The 19,889-nt window shown below is 39.6% G+C and overlaps 1 protein-coding gene across 4 annotated transcripts; it reads left to right on the top strand.

Moving 5' to 3' along the window:
- The first annotated feature begins 183 nt into the window (after positions 1 to 183).
- Positions 184 to 18,553, top strand: rabl6b (RAB, member RAS oncogene family-like 6b). Of its 4 annotated transcripts, none has more exons than XM_051074922.1 (18): positions 184 to 345; positions 1,660 to 1,731; positions 1,847 to 2,053; positions 2,168 to 2,302; positions 2,671 to 2,718; positions 2,897 to 2,926; positions 3,333 to 3,385; positions 3,588 to 3,676; positions 4,825 to 4,965; positions 6,077 to 6,182; positions 6,428 to 6,531; positions 7,468 to 7,853; positions 9,489 to 9,642; positions 13,953 to 14,156; positions 15,423 to 15,684; positions 15,971 to 16,157; positions 17,080 to 17,138; positions 17,215 to 18,553. In XM_051074922.1, exons 3-18 carry the CDS (start codon positions 1,924 to 1,926, stop codon positions 17,404 to 17,406), a joined length of 2,280 nt encoding a protein of 759 aa, XP_050930879.1. In that variant the 5' UTR covers positions 184 to 345; positions 1,660 to 1,731; positions 1,847 to 1,923; the 3' UTR covers positions 17,407 to 18,553. The 4 variants fall into 4 exon arrangements, with proteins under 4 accessions (XP_050930879.1, XP_018524701.1, XP_050930881.1 ...); XM_051074923.1 differs by lacking the exon at positions 184 to 345 and adding an exon at positions 353 to 496; XM_018669185.2 differs by having other exon boundaries at positions 1,660 to 2,053.
- Positions 18,554 to 19,889: the final 1,336 nt, after the last annotated feature.

Below are 19,889 nucleotides of genomic sequence, written 5' to 3'. Positions count from 1 at the left end.
TTGAAATATAGATATTCAAAATACATTCTTGACATTGGAATCTCTATGTACTAATAAAGATTGTTGTAATATGAATGAAAGCTCCAGAATAGCTAACGAATGGATCTTGTGAGATTGTTTTCTCACCTGCTGTTTCCGAGGCCAAGAAGAAATTTCAGTTTTTTGGTTGTCTTTATTTTGAAAGTTTTCATGGAAGTTCAACGTGTTTGTGTGACGCCTCACTCTGGGTCGGTATTTGCTTTTTGCAGAGGAATGTCACTGCTACATCTCTGTTGGAATGGAGGTCTGACAGATGTTCTGAGAAAACGATGTCGGGATTGCAATTTCTTATCTCATTAAATAACCGTGAGTATTTGTTAGTGATGCCACCTGGACAAAGACATTCAGTCTAGCTGCCGCTAAATGACAGTGAGCGTATAGGGGAAACGGCTAAGCTAATATCGGCTGGATAGCTAGCTAAAACAGAGCCAGAGGATAACGTTACATTTTAAACAGGGTAGGTAACAAATCGGGCTACCTCATATCTTTTTGAAGCCTGTGTTGACCTTGACATACCCTTTAGAGTTTTTGGCTTCAACATTTTTTGCTATCATTGCTCAAAAAATCCGACAAGCCCTCTCATCAGGAGCTAATAGCTTGCGCAGCCAACGCTAGCTGGATGGCGTTTAAAGGAAATGCTGGGTTATTATTCTGGTATTGCTCAGCTCGCCTCTGAATTTTAGCTGGTTTGTCCTTTAGCTGAACAGAGACACGCACTGTACCGATCATGTTTACTGGAGACAAATCCCACAGCTGATCTTGATAGTGAATAATGTAACACCTCCTGTGTCACTGTGACAGCTCCCATTAGGATTTTGCAGGGACATGGAGACATGCTCTGATACATAGCTGCCGTTCTTTCATGTATCATTAATATGGCTCTAACATTTCTCTAATGAATATATGAGCCTGATATACATTCATCTGTTAGTGGATCTCCTGCAAAAAGTATCACCTGACCACGTCAGCAAATGTAGCCCGTTTGTGGCTTCGAAAAGTAAGCAACCAGTAATCTTTGAAAAGCTGAAGATGTCTTTTAACATTAACAACACCTCACAGACTCTGATATCTGTCCATCTGGATGAAACCATAGTCTGTTAACTGCTCAGTGTTAATGTTTTTAAACAGTATATTAAGTTTTTGTCTCACCAATCATACAAAATCTAAAAATATTCTCTTAATCACACTAACTTTATTTTGTTTTCATGCAGCAGATGTAATAGTAATTCATACACATGGTTCAAAGAGTCTTTGAGGAAGCTGAAAGTACAGTCTGATTCAGAACGTCAGGATAAATAACCTTCCTGCTTTTTCATTGATCACTGGGTAATTATGTTGCATAACGATGGATGCTTTGACTCAAAACATAAGAGGCTCAACCCGAGGCTACATAAGAATTAGTCTTTACAGTGTGATTTCTGTTTTAGGGAAACAGCATGTGTTTCTTGACATCTATCAACTGAAATAACCAGAATGTTTAATGTAGGGGTGTATCTCTTTTCACACTTACAGATCTGGCTGTATATCTCTGTCACACCTTGTAATGAAGACTAACAGTTGACCTAACATATGACCATTAATTCTCAACCATAACTTCCGTATTTCTCTGTTTTTTCATAGATGACGCTCAAAACAACATGGTAGTTATCTCTACCACTAACTGGCAATCAAGGAAATTTAGTCAGGTTTAAGGTAACAGCGGCTCAGTTTAGAGTCAGTATTTAGTAATTTGACAACATATTTGCGCCTAAGCATGGACTCCTAAATTCCTCAGCCATCAGGATACACTGTTACTTGTTATCTGCAGCTGTGACAAATTGTCACCAATTCGTTGTGAGTTCCACCATATTACCACTGGTTTCAAGCTTGTGAAGCCTCATCAAGATGTTTTCAGCGCTGAAGAAGCTGGTGGGATCTGAGCCAGGGCAGCTCAGGGAGAAGAATATTCCAGCTGGCCTGCAGTCGATGAACCAGAGTTTGCAGAGACGCTTTGCCAAAGGGGTTCAGTATAATAGTAAGTAATCCAGCCAAACAGGTGAACAGGCCTCTGCAATCAAATACGTCCATTGACTTTATAAATATCAAATGTTGAAATGAATTTGTTAAACTGTTTTCTTTCCCTCTCAAGTGAAAATAGTCATCCGTGGAGATAGAAACACTGGAAAGAGTACTTTATGGCATCGATTGCAAGGCAAGAAGTTTGTGGAGGAGTACATACCCACTCAGGAGATCCAAGCCACAAGTATCCATTGGAATTACAAAAGTAGGTTAAACGCACTGAACATAATGGCTGATATTCTTTTGTCACCACTGCTTTGGTTATGTTTCTATTCTAGTTTGTATTTGACATCTGCCGTTTGTGCCTTGGTGATTTATTTCAGTGGCTCCATATCAAGGTAAAAATGAGACTTTGTGTTTGGACTTAGATTCAGCTAACCAATTTCTAGAGTAGGTGTCCTGTGTTTGCGTTAGTGCTTCCATACCAAACAAAACATTCTCTGCCACTTCTTCTTGTAGTGTTTTTAGTTACTGGATCCATGTTAGAGTCACTTAACAGCCCCTGCATTTCAGTTACTTTACTCTGTGGCCAAAGAACATGAATAATAATAATACCCTTTTTGTTTCTCTCAGCTACTGATGATGTGGTCAAAGTAGAGGTTTGGGACGTGGTAGACAAAGGTGAGTGTTGAGACACATGACAGTTGAGACTGACCTCACTCCTCACAGAAGTTGCATCTTTTTCTTCTTGACCTGCAACAGTATTTCATGACATCAAATAGATGCATGGTTGCTTGTTTGTTTTTCTGTCCTTCGTGTTGATGTTGTCTTTTTTGCACCTCTCTCGCACTCATGTCAGGCCAAAAATATCCTCTTCCTGAAGGTGTAGGTGAGCACTACTATAGTGTATAGAAATTGAACTTGATTGTGTGCCGTGGGCTTGCCCTGCCTCATTCAGCTCTTATCTCACTGTCAATATTCTTAAGGTCTGGCTATTCCCAAGTTTGCTGTGTGGCTACATGTCACAGTTTGTCAGATTTTTTTTCCATTTTTGGGCTGTGTATAGATAGAGCCTGCATGTCTGCACAGTGTGAACCATGACTTATGCCAGCAACAAGTATTTAAAGGACAAATTTTGTTGAAACAGAGCAGCAAGATACTTTTCCATAAATAAAGCACCTGTGCTGCTTTGCTTGCTTCATTCATCAAAAAGTAACATAAAACAACAAATTAAGCAATGTTTTTTTCTTACCAGCTTGTTTAAACTTGCCACTTCTGATTTCTTGTTCTTTCAGGCAAAGGCAAAAGGCGTGGAGAGAATTTGAAACTGGAGAATGAGCCCCAAGAGGTGACTATCACATAACATATCACGTGTTCAGGAAAAAAAGGCTCACTCATAGTATGTGCGGCAGTAATGGAATAAACTAAAGAGGTCTTACTGTGCATGGAAAATAAAAAATATAAGTTGTCAAATAAAAGTGAATGTTTCTTGTTTATATATCATGTGATTAATCCACATGTTTAATAATAATGATATTTGTATATTGTAGTCAGACGAGGTGGCCCTAGATGCAGAGTTCCTGGATGTGTACAAGAACTGCAATGGAGTCATCATGATGTTTGACATTACAAAGCAGTGGTAAGAGTTTTCTGTCTAAACTGTTGTCTGAGCACTGTCTTATAGGTCAACTCTAATGCTGCAATATGCATGGACAGATTAGATTTCAGTCAGTCTTCGTGTGGCTGTGTAGCTGAAAGTCTCCAATGGTGAAATTAGCTAAGCTTCGAAGGCGTTTCAACTTTGTTATTTTGGGCATTCTGGAGGAATTGGAAGAGATTTCTCTAAATACTAGCATGCCTTGCTACTAGGGACATACACCAATATGTATTTAAATGTACTGGTATCAGTTTCAATATGTCAATATGTATATATTCGTGCCAGTATTTCAGATGTGCTTTAGAAAAAGTTTGGCACATACATTAAATATTTGCTGCTTTTGACACTTAAAGTAAACTGTAAATCTAGTAATAATATTTTTTCTTTTTTCAGCGAATCCCACAAAAAGACCCAAATAAACCTTCAGTTAATCCTACTAACAAGTGTTATGTGTGTATCCGAAGCCTGTTATAGCTTATTCCTTTGTGCAATGGAGCTCCATCATTATCCAAAAACTACTAAAACACATTACTGAGCTACACTTTTCCTTCATTACCATGAACACACTGGCAGTAGTTTATTTTGACTTAATCCCACGTACACTTTCCTGCTGCTGGAAATATCCATTAGAGCACAAAATGTGGATTAATCTTCAGCTGAAGATAGTCCCCATCAAATGCACTGTTTCCACCTGATTTGAGTAATGCTCTAAAACTCTGTCCAACTGTACGGAAATGATCCATGCCTCATTTCTAACCATACTGTAAATACTGAGGTCTTTGATAGGGACCAGTGAGAGCCACAAATGGGTCAAGGACATCAGATAGTACTGAAAGACAGACTAACCTATTGTCTCTCAGTGAATTCAATATACACAACTAAATAGGCTTTTAATAAACCTTTTAACCTTGCTCAGTTGAAAATATGCTTTAAGAATGCTTCCTTTTGCTGAAATATTAGAGCTTTTTTTGTGTTTTGTAATTTGATGTGTACTGTATCTGATATATGTTTTTATATGTTACTGTTAGACAGCACAATAAATCCTTAAATCCCTCCATTTCAACCTCCAGTAAATTCTCTCTTTTTTTATTAGCCTGAGCTTCTAAGTTTTCTGCATCCACCTATTTCAGGACATTTAACTACATCCTGAGGGAACTGCCCAAAGTCCCCACCCATGTGCCGGTGTGTGTGTTGGGAAACCATAGGGACATGGGTGAGCATCGTGTCATCCTCCCTGATGATATAAGGGACCTGATTGCTGGACTAAACAGGTAGAGATCAGCACTCCGCTACATGGACAATTGTTGGGGATGGAAACTAAAACTCACTTTAAATATGAATTTGAAAGTGATCACGTAGAGGTACAATTACAACTCTACAGCAACGTATCTACAATCATAGTCATATGTGACAAATCTCTCATGGGATTGTATGTTTTCCTTATTTGGCTGCATCAGCAATTGACAAGACTGCATTGCATTATGTCATGAAGATTTGACAGGCATTCAATCTGGCACACATCCTTTGTACAACAAACCCAGAATGATTATAATAATTATTATACTAGATTGTAATATTCAGTAATTCAGATTAATGTCATTTCCTCAAATTAGCACAAAACAAAGTTTCACCTGATACCTGCCTGGCTCTGTAAAAGGCCAGAAAGTCCCTGTTGTGCAACCACACAAATGTCTTGATTTGGTCCAGAGTGTGTAGCCATGTCACAATGTTTTCCATATGAAATGTTAAATCTCCTCCATTTTTATTTTGATAACAGATAACATTACTGTGTGCAAAGTTAAGGGGGTTGCTTGTAGTGACAGACGAACAGAGAAGTATCGCACAGAGAGTATGTCAGGGTCAACACAGGCATATTTCAAGGTCAAAGTGAACAGTCAGTTCTTGTAACCAACATTTATGCAGGAGAAATGGGCAGGCTTAAAGACATGAGTGATTTGATGAACCTCCTGTACACAACCTGAACAGCACCAAACAGTTGACAAAGTTAGCAACTGGCTGGTGATGTGATGGTATTGCTCTGAGTTTGCTTGATCTGTAACAACTTAAGGTGGTCATACCTCGGATATTGTTAAAGCTTGTTCTGCCACCCACAGTAGTTAATGCTGCATTACCACACTTTACAAAACAAAGTTACAAATGGTCAAACTGCGATTAAAACATTTCAGGTATAAGGCAGTTAAAATAATACAGAAATAAAATGGAAGAAAACCTGTGATAACAGAGACATTAACAATAACATGACACAAAAAAGATATTTTAAAAACATACTGTGATTCAGCCTCAGATCTTCAGGCAAGGAGTTCCAGACTTTACACTTAATTTTCAAATCTTGAGTTAACTAGTGATACTTGTACTTTACAGACCAATGGGATCATCATACATCCATTATGCTGAGTCATCTATGAAGAATGGGTTTGGCTTGAAATACCTGCACAGATTTTTCAACATCCCCTTCTTGCAGCTACAGGTTACTTTGTATTTTTCAATTATTGTTTGTTATGATCATTTTATTTTTTACTAGTTTTACCAGGCTATGTTGGTTTAAATGGATAATTGATATGTTGCTATAATTATGACTGCACAATGTAAATGTTAATGGGACAAAATGATATGGGGTGGCTGCGCTGTTTGACCTGCTTTGTATAGTGTGAATATGAAGGCTACATCTCAGCCTTGCTCCCAGTTATTCATGTCAAGTATGTGTGTGTGCAGAGAGAAACCCTCCTGAGGCAGCTGGAGACCAACCAGCTAGATATGGACGCCACCCTGGAAGAGCTCTCAGTCCAGCAGGAGACTGAAGATCAAAACTATGAGATGTACTATCTGCTTTTTTTTTCCTCTGCCAGCATACTGCTGTACTCAGCCCTTAAAGGGACATGAGCAAAAGCATTATCTTCCACAAGTTTCTGGTGCACACATTCTGAGAATCATTTAGGGACTTCATACACCTGGACACACACTATAGACTAGCTGTGCTTCTGTCCAGCTTCTAAATGTCATGCCATTTGGGTAAATTTTCTTTAACTAATTTCTTCTTTCTTATAAATGAAAAATATGCATTTTCTTCTTCTACACATACATTAGTGCAGTAATTGTTCTTGACAGCCACTTTTGGCTGTAAGTTGTCAAAGACACAGTAGTTCAAAAATGTAAAGGTGGAAGTGCATTGAGTTCCTGTCAGCATTTTAAGAAAACACAAATCCACTTTTGTCTGGACGGTTAGTGTTGAGTCTGCAAAATAATTTAACCAACAAAGACAACTTCCATCCCAAGTTACTTCTTCTAATGGCAGTGAGTGAAGTTTTTTTTCCTGTTGTGGTTTTTTTCTTTTTTGTAACCAAGAACAGAGTTTCCGTTATCTGGCATACAGCGGCTTTTAGCAGGTATCACGTGTAGTTGGCCATTAGATGAAAATTTCAACAACCCAAAAGTCAGGTGGAAGATATGCCAGATAAATAGACTAATATTGTGTGTCTTTTTCTATATAGCTGTAATTCTGGAATAGTAATGGGCATATTGGCTGTCATAAAAAGGCTAGAATGGCCAGAATGTAGCTCAAATGCATTTTTTGAGTGATTAACTAGATTAATGCACAGGGCACCATCAAAATATTGTCAGAACAAAACAATTAGGGTGATTTTTACTGAATCAAGAGTGCCATTTACACTCTATACTGCTGCACTGTATTTCTGTCCTCTGATATTATTGCAATCACAATTTGTTTTTAACCAGCCCTGTTTTGATTTCTGCAGTTTTCTTGAGAACTTGGAGTCTCGCAATAAGAGCTATGGCTGTTCTGGTCCAGCCAATGGTCAGAGTTCCTCCTCAGGCTCCCAGTCCCCCATTGTTCCTCCCAGTGGGGCCTCCACGGGCAGCTCCAGCCCCAGCACCCCTCAGCCTCCTATCCCAACCCAGCTGCTCCCACAGTCACCATCTGTGTCTGCGTCCTCCCCTCTACCTCCCATGGCAGCAGTTAGCGGGGCACCTTCACCTACTGTTGAGTCTAAGCCATCAGCCCAGTCTCCCGAGCACCATCAGTCCTCTGCTGCATCTGGAGTATTGGCTCCCCAGAAACGCAGCTTCATCTCCCGTTGGTTTGGTTCATCACCTGCTGCTGACGCTCCAGCTTCTGTACCAGGTCAGTGTCCTCTTTACATTGCTTAAGCAGTAATTTATTGATTAGTCAACCAGCAGAGGAAACTTGTGCCTCTATTCAAATAATTGGCAAATGCCATTAGGCCTTTCTTAGTGCCATCAAATAGTAAGAAGATGCCACTAAGTACCGCCACCACATCATGATTTTAGATTGAAAGGGATATGTATCGCCGTGTATGACGACTGATTCCCAGTCATTCACAACTAACAACTGAACTGAGCAGATCATTTAGGAATGAGTTGAGAAAGGATTGAGAAGAATCTACTTGACAGAGCTCTGGCAATTGCTTTTAATTCCTTCAAAAGGTCTTTATTATCTTTTTGAGAAAACTGGCTGCTTGCTGACTTAAGATTGAATTTGTGGATGGAAACCCACAAATTTGGATAGTGGTTCTGTTACACTGTCATTACCAGAGACAATGATTCTAAAAAACAGATTATTAGGATCTTTAATTATGTTGTATGGATGTGTTATGTATACGTATGGTTAGAATCTATAATATAAAGTTGTAGGATATGGAATTTGAAAAAGGTCACATTGTGTTTTATTATCCACTTACAGTCCTTGTCCTTGTATGTCATGTAGGGTCACCCTTGATGAGACTGTAGAAGGAATTGTTGCTGAGATGTTAATTCATAGTAAATTTTGTAACAGGCAGAATCCTTGATGACAGTGGCACCTCCTTTGTCAGCAGGCTTGATTATGATGTACTTCATGTTGTTTTGAAGCTCTCCCAGTGCCTCTTGAAATGAGGATTCATTTTCAAATTATAAAGGAATGAACCCTTTTCCTTTCACAGGAACTCCTTAAAGTATCTTTCCATCAGCCAACCAAAAGTGGGACTCAAATTACTGGGAGGGACAAAAGATGAAGGTTTAGCAAATTTTCTTTTTCCATATGAGTTGTTAATGTGCAACACTTATTGTCTGTATACTCAGCCAAAGATGTCATCTAAGTAATTTTATAATTTAATTACAAAATCTTGAAATGTAGATTACACATATCTTTGATAGCGTAGCATTTCCACTGAAGGAACAAATAGACTCTGCACCACCAGAGTGCGCTGTCCTGGTACTTACAGTGCACTACATGTTGCCATTCTTGCCTGTGTGAATGGACCCAGCATCAGTGTCTGCACTAATTCACAGACCTGAAGGATTTTTTGTTGGAAGATCTTTATTTAGTTCTTTATAATCCCCTAAATAAACCATGCCCACATCTTTAGTGTTCACATGTTCACCCTTTTTGGGAGAAAGTATTAAATGTGGTCTCAATGTTGTAATTTTTCTCTCTGTATCTTCTCTGTTAGATGTGATATCTTTAAGTAAGAGGGCTGTTACTACATGCTAACATCAGAGAAATCCCCTCACAAATACTGAATGAAATGGGATTGTTTTTCACAGGAAAAAAATCATTAATTCATTCATTCATTCTCATCTCTGACTTCAGGTAATAATGCTGACATTTGCTGACCTCATCCAAGACTTCAAGTTTTTTGTCTCACACATCTCTTTGTTCAGGTCTTTTAAAATGGGGAGCTTTTTAATGTTACAGTGTAGATTTCAATTGAGTGACTTGATTATTTCTTACATACATTTGGCTTTGTGTTTTCCTTAGAGGATCCTGGTGCACCAGTGTGTCCTGCTAAGGTCCAGAGTGTGGATGATTTTGTGCCAGATGAGAGATTGGACAAGAATTTCCTGGAGGATAGCCTACCCATGAAGACCAAGGTTTCTCAGTCTGCACCAGCTCCAGCTATGGACAGTGACAGGTGAGGTGTTTGTATAGTGAGTATTTTTGAGATAGTCTGTTACTCCTGGGGAAGGAAGTATGTGTTATTCAATATATACTCCATATACACTTTGTGGTTACCTTTAAGGGCCCTAGATTTTAAGTGCCAGAGCAGCCAGCCACCAATTAGAGGGGTTTGCAGGACAGAGAAATAAAATTTTGTTTCATTCTGAGCGTTTCTGTTATGGGAATGAGAACATGTGGGATTTCCAGTGCAGGGTCCTCCTTACACTTGGACATACAATGTCAGGTAGTAATGGGCAAGTAGTGAGGGTTTCCCCAGACTATCTGTTGGCACTTGGAGCTTCATCACTGGACCTGGATCTGTTTACTGCCAGCATCCCACTTGGAACAGTGATAATGAGAAAAACCATGACAAAGGATGCCTCTTTGACAGGATGGGGTGCTGTGTTCAAGGGGACGGCTGTGAATGGCACCTGGACCCCGCGACTCCTTTTTGCTCATATAAATGACCTGGAGTTGTTGGAAGTTTTCCTGGCTCTCAAACATTTTTGCTATTTCTTAGTAATTGTAATGTTTTGGTTAGAACAGATAGCACACTGACTTTGTGACATTGCACAGACCACAAATTGATAGGATGGAGCAGTGTGCTTCTGTTATGCTCTCCAGGGAGAATCTCCTTTACAGCAACAGTTTACCAAATGCCTCATCTCACATTACATCACACAGGATCAGGATCAGGATAGGGAATATAGTAGGCCTGCAGTGACGCTGGTTATCAACTTATTAAGTCGACCAGGATTCCCTCAGCGTGTTCATGCAAAAGAAGTGGAGTTATTAATTACAAGTAATGTTATCAGAACCATTAATAAAATACTTAATATGATATGAGAAGAAACTCTGACACCTGTGGGTTAATTTGGTTATACAACGACTTCCAAAAATGACATTTAGACAATATGTTCTCATGACTAGAAAAGGAAAAAACACGAGAAATAATTTTCAATTAATAAAATCAGGATGAGGATTTATTGTTTCTTACTGAGTGAGCGTTTTTAGCTTTTGTCTGATGTGATGCAGATAAAAAAGTTACAGCAAAGCCGGAGAGGAGAGGAGAGAGTTAATGTCTGATGAGCTCAGTCTGACTGAAATGTTAATATATAATCATTGGAATTATTCAAGTACATATGTGATCATTTAGTCTGATAAACAAACATATGGAAAGACTGAAACAGCAAAACAGTTCCACTGAGTCGTAAAAATATCTATTGATTTTTATTATTTGTCACTTTATTTGTAAACTCTTTTGTCCATGTTGGGATTCTGTTGGAATGATGACTCTAATTTTCCAGTGATCTGATTGGTCAGTAGTTGTGCTGTTTTGATCTGATCCTCTGAAGTTAACCTGCCCCGGAGCAGGTTAGCCATTCAACATACGTTACCATGGAGATTTACCGTGATAAGAAGTGAACCACTATCATAAGACTGAAAACCCAGAGTTAAACCTGAAGTTACCTCGCTAACCGCAAATCCTGCTTCATAGCTCAGGCCTCAGGTTTCAGGTCTGTTGTCTGCAAATTTTAGCTAACTGGGCTGTGTCCTCAACAGCATAGAGAAGTGCTGATTTGACAGTACAGCTCATCATAAAATCAAACACTCTGAGAAAAGGATACAAAGAAAAGGTCTGTGAATTACAGGATTTTTTGGCAGAGTTGGAGACAAAAGCGAAAGAATTCAGATCTATGCTGTAGGTGTGAGAGAGGATGTTGTAGTTGGAGGGTTAATTGGTTCAAGATGAGGATTCTCTAAGGTTTCTGTAGCCACAAACAGCCTGTTGTTTAAGTAGGGTGTTTGTTTTTGTTATTTCATTCATTAATCAATTGTCTATACCTCTTATCCGTAAGGGCGAGAGGTGGGGTACACCCTGGACAGATCGGCAGTCCATCGCAGGGCCAACACATATAGACATATAGACAACTGTTTTTTTGTTATTTGTTTTTATTTAATTCATTTTGTTCTCAGATTAAAACTGAGTAAACTGTCCACTGTGACATCCACCAGCAAAGTGATGCCCTCCTCACGCTAGCTGGTGGACGTCCCAGAGGACTATTTTGGGGAAGCTGCAGTGTGTGGACTGTTGGTCTGTTTTCATCTGTTGGGTTTTCATTGGTTCAGCACTTTGAATATTGTAGAGATGTGCGCATCTTGCATACGCTGTTGGTCCATTTTGTTCAGCCCTTTATGTTTCAAAAAACATATATGGACTAGGGCTGGGCAACTAATTGATGCATCAGTAGGGAAGATCCTGATTCAACTCACAGAATGTATTCGCTGCCTCACTGTTCACACACAGAGCACTGCAGGAGCTACAGAGTGACAGACCGTAAACTTTACAACCAAATCTGGTCTTGAACTCATCAAACCACAAAACTAACTGTAGAGTTAAATACTTGAAACGTGAAACATGAAAACAGGGGCAGAGCGAGAGTGCGATCCAGGCAGTGTGAGTCTCTCTGATTCTCTACGCTCCAGTGTCAGGCAACAGCTGTAGTCTCAAGAATGGACACGGCTAAAGCGCAAACTACTGGTGTTATGATGAGTTAAAAATGGCAGAGATAACTGAGCTTACTGCCGCTGCTGCAATATTATAAATGTGCAAATTACCCGGTTGAGCCAAGAGGGAGAAAGAGAAAGAGCAAATGGTAGAATGAAATAGCTAACATTAAGTCAGATTTGTATTTGTATTTTGTATTTTCTGCCAGCACAAATCCCAAATCCAACAGTTTTTGGAAGTTTTTATCCGCTGTGTCTGTCTCTACTGGCTCTTTGTACCTGTCAGTCATTACCCATTGTACCCATTGTCATTTGGGGCTGTGTCCATTGGGGCGTCTTCTTCAGTTACGCTGTTGCTCAAGTTTTCATTAACATTTTCTGTCGTTATTTTCTCTAGCATCCTCCTTAGGTTGGTAGGGGCAGTAAGCAAATTGGAATGGTTCCAGTGACATGGGTAGGCTGGCTGTAATGTGCGCCTTGATGAGCTAGATCAGACAACAAGATAATAATCACACAAAGAGGCCACAACTGGTTTCCTTGCTACTGGGATTATTGTGGTGGTTTTGATGCTTTTGGAGACAATGGCTTGACTCAGAGATGTTAAGTTTGTTAGCAACAGCTGCTAGCTGATCGACATAATCCCTAAGATCACATCCCAGCTCTGGTGTCCATTGTTCCACTGAGGGTATCCCTGAATTTTTCCAGCATTCTTCCCTGATCCCATGTGAAGGATCAGTCCTAGCAATGGGCAGCCTTGTCCCCCAATCTGATGGTTGCATCCTGGGCCTTCAGTAGTGACCAGACCTCGGTTGGCATTGCTGGCTTTTGATTGCCATGTTCAGTGAAAGTTTTTGTTAATACTGATGTCTCCTGTGCATTTGGCTATATAAGTAGACACTGCCTCAGCATACTCCTCAATGTCATGTCTATGAGGTGGTTCTAAGAGGCTGACCCTGAATATATTTCAGTCAGCATGCAGAAAAAAGTCTGCAGTGCTGAGGTTGCTTCTTCTGGCCAAACCCTTAAGCAGTGGTCTGTATGCTGGTGTTAACATAACAGATATGTGGCCTCATTGGGAGCAGGGGCTGTCTTTTATGTCTCAGGGATGTTGGTCCAATATGTTTTCTCCCTTGAAACAGAAATTCCACATATTGCTGGAATTTGGGGAACACAGTCTTAGCCTGGTTTAAATGACCAACAATCACTACAAAACTGTCAAGATGTGTATTCTAGCTTACTGACAGCATTGTGAAGGCACCACAGAGCCTCTGTGGCATTTGCTTTACCATCGTACTTGGGGTAAACAGTACTGTAAACAGTCACCACAAAAACAATGGTGAAGTCCCTTGGCAGATAGAATGGCGCTCATATCACAAGGAATTCTGTCAGCAGTGAGCAGTATTTTGCACCTCAAGTGCATTAACTTTGAAACTTTTTATTTGATGCTGTCATATGTGGGCTACATTTATCAGAGTATTGAGCATTTAGATAGGTGCATTTGTACATTTGATGTTATGGAAGTTCTTGTTTCAGCTGCATTGCACAGTAGGAAGCCTGTGGATATTCTCATTCATCCAGGTCATAGTTATCTCAAGGAAGTTTTAATCGAACGCAGCTGGACTTAGTTGTAGTCTAGGAAGACGTTCACCTCTCATCCAAGAGGCTTCATCAGTTCATGCTCCCATCCTGAGCCTGAGATTGCACAGTAGCCCACAGTAGTAGACCCTTTCTCCATGAGTAAATGTAAAATGTGTTCCTGTTCTTTTTCTGTCCCAGTGATGGTGAGGTCAGAGGAAACCCCATGGTGTCTGGTTTCCAGGATGAGCTGGATCCTGTTGACACTGAGCCCAGCCTCCCCCAATGTAAGACCCTGCCTCCCAGTAAAGATATCACTCTAACCAGTGATGAGGAGGAAGAAGTACCAGCAGCCCACACTATCACACAGGACCAAGACCTGGACAGTGGACCTGAACTGAGGGCGTAAGTTTTATTCTGAACAATATGGGCTTACACCCCTAGAATTTAGGAGATCATAGAATCTACTACATTCTGAGAGTTGATGTCCATGTTGGAATATGGCAGGGATTTAGAGGAAAGGTAGGTGACTTAGAGCAGGTTTGTCACAGGGAGCCAAAGTAAAAATTTACTAATACCACCTAGAATATTTCTAGTAAATAGCAACATCTTATATCAACAGTCATAAAGCAATAGATTTTGTGGCTTTCCTTTGTAGTTTATACTTTCATAAATCATTTCTGAAATAAGCTGTATGGGTGTGAGAAAGTAGGCAGGAGTTGAACTCTCTCAAACTTGTTTTTGTTATTTGTTACATGACCTCAACTGAGTGCAACACTATGAATATCTCCCCAAAGTGAAGGTCTGAACATGTGCTCTGTGAATATACACGTATTCAAACATTATTGTGACAACATGAGGGTTCTTTATACAGAGGCTGGACACCTTCCTCCAGAGCCACAATACAATAGTTACTGAGTAGTAAAAAAAATAGCAGCTTTCACTAATATACTGTCTTTGCAAGTAAAGCGAACATTCAGAATGTAAATATGTTTAATCACGAGTTCTTTTGCTAGAGTTCTACCAATATCAGGGATGCAGCAGATCCTATAATGGCTTTTAGCATACCGTAATTTCCGGACTATAAGCCGCTACTTTTTTCACATGCTTTGAACCTTGCGGCTTAAACAATGATGTGGCTAATTTATAGATTTTTACGGGCTAACGAGCTTCATGCCGCAAAAACACCTGCGGCTTACAAGTGCGGCCCTTTTTTTTTCTTTTTAAATTTAGTGGGAGCGGCTTATATTCAGGTGCGCTCAGTAGTCACTAGCACCCATTTTCATATTTGTCATGTTCTATTTTCTTATTGTTTTTTAAACACACCAAACACAAAATCAAGGTGGACTTTGATTTATCTCATGGGTTCAACCTTTTGAACATTCTAAAAATTATTTCTTATGTTTTTCATTTCAAAAATTTCTAAACACTCACAAAGGGATCTGTGCTATTCCTTTCCTCCTCCCTCTTTCCATTGTGACCAGATTGTGCCCATATTATCCAGATTCCCAAACACAATTTAGTGTAAACTCTAGTTGAGACTACTGCAGCTAAAGATCAAAAAAGAGCATACAGAGTGAGGAACATCAATGCGTATGTAAAAGAAGTGTAAAATGTATGGATATAAAAAACAAAAATGTTTTAAGCTAATTAATTATCACCCTGTTTCAGGCCTGTGATTCCCATCACAAAACCAAAGGTGATATCTAAAGCTTCAGAGCCCAGAGACCAGACCACAGCGCCCATCTCCCTCACTTTACTTCCAGCAGCAGAGCAGCCAGCCCGACACCAAGGCAAGAAGAGGGGAAGCACACCCAAAGCTGAAGACTCTGATACCGACCCCGAGCCCCCTGTAGCTCAGCAAATGCTCTCTTTTGTCATGGATGACCCTGACTTTGAGTCTGAAGCATCAGATACACCAAAAATAGCAAAGGTATAGTAGAACTGATTCACCATCACATCAGATTTACTCTGAGGTTAATTCAGTTTACAGCTCTTTTTACTGCTGAAAGCCTGTGCTGTTGGTTTCAAATCAGGCATTATTTAATCAGTGATTCAAACAAATCCACAGACAGACATACTACCTGGAACTAGTTAAGAGATTTTAATTGCACTTGTCACACTGCCACATCATAAGCCTTTATTTCTTTATTTTTTTAAAACATCAAAACATTTCCTATTGTGTGTAAGTTTATATTTGGCTGCCCCATTTCTCCTAGGATACCTTTCCAGTCAGGGACGAGCTTTTGTCTGATCTCTCTGATGATGACATGCAGTTAGCCAAAGTGCCAGAACCTTTGAAGCCCACTGTGATATCCTTCAAACAAAAGGATGATACTGATCTATTTGGCCTCGGCATCCAAGAAGAAGCTCCTGCAGCCAAGGACAGCAGTGAGGAGCAGGAAGGCAAGTCATGAAATATCTGTTGATGTGTCTCTCTAACTCTTCTTCACTTCATTCACAGTACAGAAGTCATACTACTATAAACAAATTAGCTGTTGCTAACTCACTGCAACCAAGTAAGGACCAGGTGAAAGCATCATTGTCTACCACACTGGATCAGATCATCTGATATATTTTCCTCACCTGATCACAGTTAGTTGGAAGTTTTGATTCAAAAGAACTGGTTGGCCGGCTTGTTTACTAGTGCTGGAGTTCAATGTTTCAATTCACTAACATTTGTCTCTGGGTGATGGCATACACAGTATTCGCGATACACTTCACCCATGTACTGCAGAGCAAATTATTAAGTAATTCAATCCTAAATGCACCCACATGCTTACCCTCTATGAAGATAAACTAGATAACCCTAGTGGAAGGTACATATAGTCGTGATGTCTTACATGACTCACAGCTACTTTTGTGATCTGTGAATTGATTCAGAATTCTAGGATTGTTGCAATATGCGACTTGTTTTACATCATATGTATAGTCATTCTATACTACCCACTAATTCCAGTCCGAGTTTATGGTGCTCACTTCTTTTTTTCCCCAAAAAAAATCAAACACTTCTGTCCTTTAGACAAAGAGGTCTGTGGTTCTGTCCTCACCGCATACCCGCATCTGGAGGTCATCCAGAATTAACCTAAAGCTATAGTTACTGTACAGTTATTAGATATTAGTACAACTTACCAGAAATGACACTGGTAGTGTGATGCCTGGACTTGAATCCATTTTTGGAATATTTTTCTGTTATGAATCATTGGTTTTTGAAGCAAAAACACAGGGTAAAGTTGTGCTTTTAAGGTTTTAACAGACTAAATTTTACAATATTGACATACATACATACATCATCATTGACTACTGTATGTATCTGCTTCTCTTTTAGAGAAAGAAAGCAAACACTCCTCAAAAGAAAAGAAGAAAAAGAAGAAGAGAAGCAAAGAGGTGCAGTAGCTGCTACATACTGTAATGTGTTTAAAGGTTGGTAATGGCAATTCACCAAATTCTGTCCTTTTTTCAGGAGGATGACAAAAGCAAGAAGAAACACAAACACAAGAAAAAGGAAAAAGAAGAAGCTGCTGCAGGAGATGACAAAGAGAAAAAGAAAAAGAAATCCCGGCCCAAGAAAACAGAAGTGGATGAACTGGAGGACTTTCTGGGTGGAGGAGCAGGATTGGTCAAAAGAGATGACGGTGATTATGAAGAACTATAAAAGCACCTGTTTTATTAGGAAATGGAGCCACTGAACAGCAGTAAGGCACATGGTCTTTCAGAAACTCCTGGTTCCTTGATTTGTATGTGCATAACACAGCATCTCCAAGCCATATGCAATACGCAAGGCTACTGACGACACCCAGGTAAAATAATCAAGGACTCTGGTACCTGTATGTTCCTTCTGATTGATTTCCCAATCTGCACTACTGTTGTCACTTCATTCCAACCAGTAAGAAAAGGCAAGAACACCCACATGTACCCACACTAACAACCAAAGCCACCGGTAGCCAAAGTACAAAGATTGGCTCTTTGTACTTTGACATGATTGAATATATTGGCTTATTATTTTCTTGGATTTGATTCGTTCAGCAAGTGATCTACTCCAAATCAGCTGCTGTAAATAGGGGTATCATCTTGTCAGAATTTTTGTGTGGATGGTGTAAAAATTGAGAGCATGCACAAAGTGATGATTGACTCTTTAGAGACTCTGTAGTGTTAATTATGTTTTTCCTCTTTCCTCCATGTTGGCTGAAATGGATTAAACCAGATCTTTGCTCTGATTTAGTCTCGCGCCCCTAATGTGAAGCACTGAAGAGATGAATTGGCCAACAACTTTTTTTCACTCTTGGGGTGTGTCCATACACTGTATGGAGTTTGCATGTTCTCCCTGTGTACCCTTTGGGTACTCCAGCTTCCCCCCACAGTCCAAAGACACGCAGGTTAATTTGTGACTCTACATTGCCTGTAAGTGAGACTGTGAGTGTGACTGGTTGTTTGTTTCTCTATGTCAGCTCTATGATAGAGTGGCGATCTGTCCAGGGTGTACCATGCCTGTCGCTCAGTGTGAGCCAGGATTAACTCCAGCCCCCCCCAATCCTCAGAGGGTAAGCAGTGTAGATAATGGATGGATGCATAATTTTTCTCTAGGCTGGCCTTTTGTTCACACTAGGCTTGCATTGTTTTTATCTGGAAATTGAGCTTTTTGAAAACAGTCTCTAATGTGGATAAATCTTGAAAAGCTATGTTTTAAGCCTATTAGGTGGCTCTGTGGCAACAAAGTTAAAAAGACACATTTCTGTCACCTCCAACTATCTCTGTGATCACTTAAAAAAAACAATAAAATCAATAAAGCCAATCACACAACACTGGGGTTTTCATCGTGCTGTACTTATGCTGATTTTGGTCATACTTTCTCATCATTAAATAGTGACTTGACCAACTTTTAAGCACAGCAGAACAGGAAATACCATTCGGTAGCTTCTATAAATTGCAATCAAATCATTGTTTACGCACAAAGATGAAAACAAATACAAAGAAGAAGTTACGTGTTTTGCTGTATTAAAACTCAATTTACATTAACATTAACACAGGTATCCTATATGGATACAGATAAAACACATTATTGCAACGTAAACACAATCACACTGCATCTGGAGATGGTCAGGCTTGGATTGTTTGTGGATCCAAGCCAGGTATAGGTTACATCTGTATATTATGACCAGCAAGATGAAATTAAAAACAGCACCCAAACATGGCACTGCTTCTTTTGAGCTGGAATGCTCCCTGTTTGTTGGCAAGTACATCAAACATGCCCAACTAATTTGCATGTTAGCTAGCTAACAGTATATGTTTGGTTAGGATGATATGCTTGCTGTTTTGTTTTTGCCTGCATATGTGTGAGTGATTTGTGATTTGAACAGTGTGTGTGCTGGGTATTGTTAAAGTGGAAAGCTTAATGGATGGGAGTGGTGTGTGTGAGCCTGAGCATCTTTTTCTAATTAAGGTGAAGTCTTCCTCTGAATCCATAATAAATGAAAATATACAGAATCTGCATCTCTCCACTGAGTATTAGAGATAAAATCCAGTCAAGGTTTTTCTGATGCATCTGAAGTTAGATTCCAATTTGGCATTTAAGGGGAAAGTGAAGGGAAACTTAAATGAGGATAGTTTAATGTTATGAAAAGATGTTGGACATCCTAGTTAAAGCCTAAACCAGTGGTTCCCAACCTTTTTCTCTTGAAGCCCTCCTTGATTGTGTCCAAGACAAGCCACCCCCCCACCCCCCAGCCCCAACCCCTGCTCACACACATGCACCAGAAGAATTAAGTCATTAATTACAAACTTTTAATTTCTAAAGTAAACAACTCTTGTTGTGAGAGCTAAACACTAATTAATTAACTTAAACAGTTTTCCATTAACAACCTAACAGAGTGGGTACACACACCTTCTTACATAAGGAATAATGACATATTTCAGAGATGTATCAGCCCCTAGGCTTAAACATACAGCTCTGTAGATCTCCTTCAGACAATTAACTAAAATGGGAAAATCTGTTGTATATTCATACGCACATTATGTCAATACAGGTTTTGACACAGCTATACACTTGTTTATGTGCAGTCATTACTTTAACAACAGCCATAGCAATAAACAAATTAGTCCTTAAGTTTTTACTCTGTGCCAGTCTGTTCATTCATAAAC

This window comes from Lates calcarifer, linkage group LG13 (genome assembly GCF_001640805.2).
Source record: "Lates calcarifer isolate ASB-BC8 linkage group LG13, TLL_Latcal_v3, whole genome shotgun sequence".
Taxonomy (NCBI): domain Eukaryota; kingdom Metazoa; phylum Chordata; class Actinopteri; family Centropomidae; genus Lates; species Lates calcarifer.
Note: the sequence above shows the minus strand (reverse complement) of the source record. Positions and strands in the feature narration are given on the sequence as shown.

What these genes read in the sequence shown, in the direction of transcription:
- rabl6b (XM_051074922.1), top strand. Translation starts at nt 1,924, where the DNA reads ATGTTTTCAGCGCTGAAGAAGCTGGTGGGATCTGAGCCAGGGCAGCTC. An exon ending in TGGAGAATGAGCCCCAAGAG is followed by an intron (nt 3,386 to 3,587) that starts GTGACTATCACA and finishes TGTATATTGTAG; the next exon opens with TCAGACGAGGTGGCCCTAGA. An exon ending in TTTGACATTACAAAGCAGTG is followed by an intron (nt 3,677 to 4,824) that starts GTAAGAGTTTTC and finishes CACCTATTTCAG; the next exon opens with GACATTTAACTACATCCTGA.